Genomic DNA, 9530 nt, shown 5'->3' with positions numbered 1-9530 from the left:
ACTGTTATTGATTTCTCCTACAGGTCTGAATTGTTGCTGGTTGCTAAGGCATTTGGTTATCTGCTGCGCAGGCTGAGCCACGATCAGTCTCCGCTCGACCAGCCACCACTCAACCAGCCTCCTCAACCGACCTAAAAGCACAAGGAAAAATAAAGGGAGTCTGGAGAAATTGGTTGAAAGGGTTGCCACTTATTCTCGTTGTCGACTAGTCACAAAGCTAGTCTATCAACCGGTTGTGCCCGTCTCCCGACTCATCTCCCAACCGGCCATGACGCCCCTCTCCTAACCGGTCATGTAGCCTTCACCCCGACCAGCTTGGCTGATGTCAACCAAACCAGTAGCGCTACTCCTTCGACAGGCCATGTCTCTGCCACCCTGACCAATCATGATGCTATTTTTCCAGTCGGCTCACCTCAGCCACTACGGTATGTCACGACATCCTCACCCGACCGTTCAAATCCCCGATAGTTGTGGACCATAGGACGAAATGAAATCGTAAATCTGGCGGGTATTCGAAACCAAATTCTCAAGTCCCTTGCCTAGTGAAAGGAGCGAGCAAATCATTTGCCAATTCAAAATCCAATTCGAGCAAGATTGGAACTCATTCGACAAAGCCAAATACGAGGAAATCGTTCTATGGTTGGTTATTGTCATTATGGAGTTCTACAAATGCCTCAAAACTTATACATACACTACACAAATAAACGCAAATCGAACATGGCAAACCAACAAGGTTTGGGGCAAAAACGAGATAGTTAATGGAGGCAAGCTCAATGTGGATTATAGCCTAAAAATTAAAACGCTCGAATACCCACTCTAAATCGAACTCCCCATAGAAATTAAAGAGGGATGCGTCAACACTTAGAAGCGAGTTATCGTCGGTCACTTCATGGGCACCCACAAGGCCCCATTCCGAGCAATTAAGGCCGTCATTTTCTGACAATGAAGCAAAAATTGACTCAAAAAAGTCAAAGTCAACGATTTTGGCTATTTCTTCTTCACTTTTGGCACGGAGCCCGAAGCCCAAGCTATTGTCGACTCATATTTCACCTTCATGTTCAGCTTATGTTTCAAGCTCGCCAAATGGAATGAAGAAATGGACATCAATAGCAACCCGACATAATCCGAACAAATGTGGGTGAGACTGAGAAACATCCCACTGCACCTTTGTAATGTCAAAGCACTTTCCTGTCTCATTGGACTCATTAGAAAGCCGTTTAAGCTCGATCTCGACTTTGACTCTTTTGAACGGGTCACGTTTGCCCGCATTTGCATTTAGATCGACTCAACGAGTACAAAACTAGAAAAATTTGAGCTAAGATGCCGGAATGGAAACATGAACACCATTGAGGTAATGTACGAGCAACCGGAAAAAGAGGACGGGGATAAGCAAAAGAAGCTCATGGCCACCCCGAATAAGAGAATGTTAAGGTGGTCAAGAAATCTTATATCGAAATTCTCAAAGAAAATGAAAGCCACAACGAACACGTGAATGAGAACCAAACAAATCTGGATCCCATCGAGCCTAAAACCGAGGCCCTTTTCTCACTAATTAGGTTAAAAAAGCCTGGCGTCGACATGGATAATAGCGAAAGCCAAAGCATCTCGAAAACCATGAGCTCCGAAACCAAAGAAAGCTACAACGTTGTCAAAGAAACCACCTTAAGGGAAACAACTCATACGCTTAACTCCAAACTCAAGCTCAAAAGAAAAAAGTGACAATAGAAGCTAGCAAAGACGAAGAAGCCGAAACTCTATCCGGAAATATATCTCAAAAAGACTTAAGGGTGACAAGAAAGAATGAAAGAAATAACAAGGGCAAAGACAAGAAACCAGTCCGAGGAAATCAACCTCTATCGTCTTGTTTAGTTGATTGATTGTTAGTTTCATTCCTTATTCATTTTTGCACTTTGATTTAATGTCCGTGTGCGTTTCTTAGGTCAATTGTGGATTTTCCATGTCCATCGTGTGTTGACTTTGAACAAACTGATATAAGCTCAATTTCAACTCTTATACTCCTTTTATCCTTTTCGGGTTTTTTTAATTAATGGCGTAAATCATCTCTAAAAAAATAAAAAAATAATAATAATAATTACTACAAATATCTGAATATTATGTATTAGTTTTGAGGGGGTTAATTATATTTAAAAATAAATTAAGAGGCTAAACTAAATGATATAATTTAGTTTGTAGCATATTTGTAAGTGCTGACTATCCACTTGAGAAACAAGGTACCACCACATCATTACCACTCCTTCTTCCACGTGTCTTCTTTTCACACAGCTCTTAATAGACTGCTCTTCACGAGATTCTGCTCTCTCTCTCTCTCTCTCTCTCAGCTCCCATCTCTCATCACCTCTTCATTCTCTCTCGTCGTTGCTTTCACGTCTGCGGTCTGTCGGCGATTTCAGAGATATACGAATGAATCAAACCTCTCTGATGTAAATGACCTCATAATACTCCCTCTTTCTCTCTCTATACATCTATCTATATGTAAATATATATATATATATATATATATATATGTATGTGGTCCAGTCTTCTGAGGACGATCATCCATCGCACATCTTCGAATTAGACTTGCGCTTACTGATGCTGTACAACTCCTCGGACCTTTTCTATTTACGAACTTACCGTCTCTCTCTTTTAGTTCGATGAACAGAATGTCGCAATGTCTTCTAACTCTTTTTCTGCTCTCCTTATCCTGCCTTTTTGTTGCTATTACTGCAAGCTCTGGCGACACCGATCCGATTTACATGTAAGTTTCCCTTTTTTTTCTATGGAATTTGCCTTGCAATTGACATCGGATTACTATTTCGTCGGATTTTTTCCTTGTTTGTGGCGGGAAATTTTACTGATTTTTTTCCCTCTCTTTTGATTGTTCGTGGTGGAGAAATCTATTTTTGATTTGTTAATTCAATCGCTTGAGAAGATGAATTTTTGTTTGGTTCATTTTCTGATGCCCTTGTTCAATACTAATTTAGGGATTGGTAGAGTCACTATACAACCCACTCCTATTTGGTTTTTTATTTCAGAATCAGCTTCATGATTTTAGAAAAATCAGATGGAAGAAACAATGACTAACCAGAAAATTACTAGGAAGTAAATGACACCATTTGGAAGAACATTTTTTTCTTCTATTTCTGCGATTAGATACATAAGTAGATTTAAAAAAGTGTTTCCAACAAGGTAGGTCTTAGTCATGTCATGATCTAGGATGCTGGCTGGGGATGTTCACTTCTTCAATACAATAAATCTCAAATTTGTGGCTGCTGATGACATTGATACTGTCTGTATTAAATCGATTAAAGAAAATATTGGGGATGAAGATTAACAAGGTCTTATGAGTCCTGCTTATTGTAACATCTAAATCACAGTATTTTACCAATTGCATGTGTCAAAATTCCTGTGTGTAGAGAGTATTACGTAGTATGAATGTTCTATGATGGTCACCATATGTCCTAACAGTTCATGATAAGGGAACCAAGTACTCTCCCAAGAACTGACATCATGACTTATGGAATCTTTTACTGACAACTTTTGAATAGGTCTCGACTATAAGTATCCAATAGCAGATCATGTGCTGTTGACAAGACAGTTTCCAATAGGGAAATAATAGAGAAATTTATGTGAATGATCTGTAATTTTCAAAATAAAAGAAAGATGGATGTAACCAAGCAAATAATTATGTACTAACATTCTTGAAATTTGATTTTTTTTTCCCCTTGCCTATCCCTCCTGAAAGCTTTTTGGTTGAAACATTTTGATAAATGTATGAAATATAATTGTGATAAGGTTTTCTTGATTGGGAAGTTGAACCATGTCTATTCAGATCTTTTCATTAGTTTCTGGGCATTGTAGTTTCATCTGAATGTGTGATTCTCCAGGTTGAAACTACTTGCTTTATATATCTAGGGTCATGTTGTAGCTGTGTTTGCATCACTGTAGACAATCAACATCTTGGTTCTTTGGATTATTAGTCTGCTATCTGCTATCAACTCTGTTATCTTTTTTTCATAACATGTTTCTTTTAGTTATTTGTTAGTGTGTTACTATATAGTTGCGTTTTATATGTTTGATGGAACATTACTAATTCTGAGAGTTTGTTTGGTACAGTTTTTTCTTTTTGAAAAAAAACGAAATTTTGGAAATACCTTGTGTTTGACGAGAATGTTGATTATTTGGGTTAATGACTAAATCATTTGTCTTTAATATTTTAAAATATTCTAAGATTAAAATAAGGATATTTTACTCGATGCGTTGAATGATTTGACCCATGAAGTGATTGATTATGAGATAACAAGTTATCTGAAGTAAATCCAAATAACCCTTCATCAAACAAGGCCAAAAGATTTCTAAAGTGGATCAAAAGAAGGAAACACATGAATGATTAATTTGATTTCAGATTCATGAATTGCATAATATAAGCTAAAATAATACTTCTTATGTGTTCCATTGTCTCTGTTCTTCTAGTATTTGCTAGTATCAAAATCTGAAACCACTTTTTGTTTGGTGAAGGGTAATCCAAATAACCGATCACCCTTCATCAATCAAATCATCAACCGAATTAACCTTTTATTTTTTTATAACATTTAAATATTAAATACAAATGATATTTCCGTCATTTAACCCAAATAATCAACACTTTTTCATCGAACAATAACTTTTCTTTTCTAAGATGATTTATCTTGAGCAATGGATCCTCCTTTTGTGAATTGCTTCTATATCAATATTTCCTTTTCTTCATTATCGACTTGTTGAATTCATGGTCCATTGTTTCTGCTTCTTGCTAGATCTTGTGTTGAACAATGCAAGAAAACAGGATGTGTGGGGGAGAAATGCTTCCAACACTGTAAATTCTCCCCTGAGGGAAAACCTATAGATGATGGTCCCTGGTATGTGCAAGAACCTCTCTATCAGAGATGGAAGCATTGGGACTGCCAAGGTGACTGCAGGTACCATTGTATGATTGTTCGAGAGTCAGAACGGAAGGCACTTGGCGATGCACCCATTAAATATCACGGGAAATGGCCATTCAAGCATGTTTATGGTATCCAGGTTCGCTGCAAGTTATTTTCTGGTCCTAATCGTTTTAAATAAAATTTTCCTATACTTTTCTAAGAGATTACTTTGCCATTCATCGTCTTCACAGGAACCAGTTTCTGTGGCTCTATCTGCTCTTAGTCTTGCTATTCAATTCCATGGTTGGGTGTCATTCTTCATCCTCATCAATTATAAGTTGCCTGCGAGGCCAGATAAAAAGTCATATTATGAATTCACTGGCTTGTTGCACATATATGGAATTATAGCAATGAATGCTTGGTTCTGGAGTACAGTTTTCCACAGCCGGTAAGCTATGTTATTCTCTTTCTAATCTTGACTTTGCTCAATAAAATTGTTGCATTTATCAGAGTCTTGTATGCCTTTCAAATCAGAGAAAATCACTTATTTTTTGGGTTTTCATGTTGAGAATTACATAGATATATTAACACTATTAGGTATTAATTAGTTTATTATAATTCGAAAGAGACATTATTTCTTATGTTCATGCATCTCGATTAGATTTACTACAACGCCTGTTGTTGTTTTCAACGAGGGTAATTGAGCATATTCTTGGAAACTGGTATTTTTGTCACAATCTCTAACACAATAATGATCTCATTTGAAAATTGTCAAAGTTAATATATGGAAACAGGTCATTTTTGAATTGAATGATGGGATTGAAAAAGTGATGTATGATAGGATGGTGGATTATTTGAAAATAATCCCAAATAGACCACATAAAAAAAGCTCTTAGTTTGGACACGATTAATTTTTTTCCCCTTAGAAAAAAAAGCTATCTCCTATGTACTATTTAATGCTATTATCAGTGAGTTTGTTTAGTAATTACTGTCCTGTGGGTAACTATTATGTTGATTTTTTGGTTCAGAGATGTGGGGCTTACAGAGAAGTTGGACTATTCATCGGCTGTAGCATTACTCGGATATTCCCTCATATTTTCCATAGTGAGAGCTTTCAATATGAGAGACGAGGCCACAAGAGTAATGGTGGCTGCTCCATTGGTTGCGTTTGTAACTACTCACATCCTCTACTTGAACTTGTATCAGCTTGATACTGGTAAGCCCATTTTCGACCTCCTCTTCTTTTTGCTTAAGGGAAAAATTTACTCTTAGGTCTGGTTCGATATGTGTTCTTTGAGATTCTTTTCAAATAACCCACCATAACATCCTACCTCGTCTTATCAATTACATCATTCAAATCAGAATCAGTCGTCAAAGTACCCTTCATTTATTTTTATTATTATCTATACCCTTTTAATTTTTTTCACACAACTAACCCACTTTTCCATTACTCAAACCGAACAAAGTTTTATTGTCCCGTTTGAAAACACCTGGATACACAAACTGAGAAGTTCATTGGTTATTTCTCATCTCGCAACGTTTGTGTTTCTAGTGGGGCCGTTGATAGATGAAAAGGTAGATTATTTGGGCTAAATGATTAAAATTCCTTCAATCACATCATTCAGATCATCATCGGACAAAGTATCTTTCGTTTATTTTCGTTATTATCTATACCCTTTTATGTCTTTTCACACAAATAACCCCAAATAACCCATTTTTCCATAACCCAAACCAAACAAGGTTTTATTGCCCCGTTTGAAAACACCTGGATACACAATTTGAGAAATTTATTGGTTATTTCTCACCTCACAACATTTGTTTTTATAATGGAGCTGTTGATAGATGAAAAAAGTAGATTATTTAGGCTAAATGATTAAAATTTGATTACAACTCTTTCAATCACATAATTCAAATCATCAGTCAAATTACCCTTCATTTATTTTCTTCAATTATTTATTTTCATTATTATCTATACCCTTTTATGTTTTTTCACACAAATAACCTACTTTTCCATAACCCAAACCGAACAAGGTTTTATTGCCCCATTTGAAAACACTTGGATACACAAAGTTGTTTCTCATCTCGCAACGATTCTGTTTCTAATGGGAAGTAGATTATTTGGGCTAAATGATTAAAATTTGATTACAACTCTTTCAGATCTGCATACGAAAGTATGTCTGGCAATTGGAACAATACAGTTCATGATATGGGCAACATGGGCGAGTCTGACGCATTCCCCATCGCGATGGAAACTGTGGGGAGTTGTGATTGGAAGCTTTCTTTCATTGTTATTCGAGGTTTATGATTTCCCTCCATACTTGGGATATGTTGATGGCCATGCTCTTTGGCATTTAACAGCAGTCCCTGTTTCATACCTATTTTGGAGTTTCTTCAGAGATGATGCCGAGTTTAGAACTGCCACCTTATTAAAGAAGGCAAAATAGGATAATCTTGGATATCTCCCACTATTTTATAAACATATATATAATAGATATTTATATATATTTTTTATTTGGGGTGGTTTTTTTTTCTCTTCATGGCTAAGTGTCTCTACTGCAAGAAGATGCTTATTGTCATGAAGAGTTTCTTGCTTTGTTGATTTTTATTACTGGTAGGACATTATATATGGCTTGTTTGTTCTTTATATATGATAGTGTTGTTTCAATGTAATAATAGTGCATCTTTCTTATTCCTGGTTTTCATTTTCTCATTAGCTCGATTGATGTTCTTGCCATAATAGAATGGTAGTTATAACGAAGGTTGTTAAAATTTCAATTTTACTTTTAAAATCTTGCGATTTTATATTAGGTTAACGAGTCTGGGTTTAAGTAAATTTTTATGATTTTAAATTTATGTTAATAAAATTTTAAGATTTTATAAGTTTATAAATAATTTTGATTTTACGATTTAACGTTTAAAAAAATAAATTTATATTTAAAAATTAAAAATTAAAGTTATTTTTATTAAAAAAAAGTATATTTTTTAAATAATATTATTTACTTATTATTATTTTGTAATTAATTTTATATTTAAATATATAAAATTTTAAAATTGGTTAAGTAAAATATTTAATTATATATAAATAATAATAATAATATATATATATATATATATTATTTTTTTTAAATTAAACTCTTACGATTTTAAGTAAACTCTAGATTTCACAAGTTTGTCGTTAGGTCAACAATTTTACTTACGTAAACTCTCGATTTTGAGATTCTTGTTTATATATATAATACCTGATTTAATATATTGAAAGTATATTTCAAGATTAAGGCCCAACAAATAAAATAAATTCTCTTTATCAAACCTTAGTCGGATTTAGTGAGCTATTTGACCTAACTAGATATTATTATTTAGTTTCTATGACCAAAATATAGTATTATTTATTTTAAAAATACATTTATATAATAATATATTAATTTTTTTTATTAATTTTAATATAATTAATAATAAAAATTATTTATAAAATAATAATTAAAAATAATTAATATAAATACAAGGGTAAAATCGTCTTTTACATTCCTTATTATTTTTTGTATCACTAACCAAATACAAAATAATAAAATTTATATAATTTATACATATTTATACTTCCCAAACAATAATAACTTATATAATTTTTTTAAAATTTATATCTATATAATTAGTACCAAATACTAATATATTAATTCTTTTATTTAGTACTTATTACAAATAATTATTAAAAATAATAATAAACTGAATTAAAAAAAAATCGAATAAGAATATCTCTAACTATATGATTTATTATGATATTAGAAGTTATATAAAAACTAATAAAGAAAATCAAAATTAGAAGTAATTTCTATACGTCGGATCACATGTAACGAGCCACGTGTAAGTCAAAAGCCGAGCCGAGCCGACGAGTGGCTCATCCATACTCCACATTCTTATTGAGGTTTGTTTGATGTGGATTGTTTAAAATTATTTTTAAATATATTCTACTATCAAATCTATTATTCTTATTTATTTTACTCAAATAACTTAACCTTTTTCTAAACAATTTAAATAACTTACTTCTCTTCTATTTATATTTTTTTTTCTGAAAAGAAATGAATTTTGTTTATGTTTTGAGTAGAGGAGTGAACAAACAAAGTTTACAAATGAAGTCAAAAGGTTACACTTGAATATTTTAAAAGAGTGTGTAGCTTTGTTTAATTGGCCCAATAAGTGTGCTTGTTGAACAAAACAATTTGTTGAAAACTATTCATTTTCAAAGCTTTGACATTTTCACCAACAAAGCATAAATTTTGTTGTTTATTTCGATATTGATTATTGACCGTTTTTGAACTGTAAAAAAAAGTTTATACAACAGAAAATTTCAAAATAAGGAATGAGTAGACTTTTATTCAAGTTTGTAAAAACAAATTCAATGTCCATTGCTTTTAGATATTAACAAAATATGTTTTTTTTTTGTGAAGTTATTGTTGTGGCCAGAATTTATCCTTTGTGATTACAAATGATAAGGTAGGCTTTATAATCAATTTTTTTGAATGCTCCATCTTCAATATAAAAAAAATTGATTTCTTGAAGTGTACAAGAAAAGGGAGGAGAGACCTCCTTTAGTTTGAGTATTTTTTATATTTTTTTTACAAAATTTGAAATGGT

At 33.1% G+C, this 9530-nt stretch overlaps 1 protein-coding gene across 1 annotated transcript; it reads left to right on the top strand.

Annotated features, from left to right (window-relative positions):
- The first annotated feature begins 2286 nt into the window (after nt 1–2286).
- Nucleotides 2287–7590, top strand: LOC124919831 (post-GPI attachment to proteins factor 3-like). Its single transcript, XM_047460172.1, has 5 exons — nt 2287–2758; nt 4794–5058; nt 5153–5349; nt 5930–6117; nt 7059–7590. Exons 1-5 carry the CDS (start codon nt 2655–2657, stop codon nt 7343–7345), a joined length of 1041 nt encoding a protein of 346 aa, XP_047316128.1. The 5' UTR covers nt 2287–2654; the 3' UTR covers nt 7346–7590.
- Nucleotides 7591–9530: the final 1940 nt, after the last annotated feature.

The sequence above is a fragment of the Impatiens glandulifera genome, chromosome 1, assembly GCF_907164915.1.
Source record: "Impatiens glandulifera chromosome 1, dImpGla2.1, whole genome shotgun sequence".
NCBI lineage: Eukaryota > Viridiplantae > Streptophyta > Magnoliopsida > Ericales > Balsaminaceae > Impatiens > Impatiens glandulifera.
The sequence above is the reverse complement of the archived record's forward strand: the minus strand, read 5'-3'. Positions and strand labels throughout refer to the sequence as shown.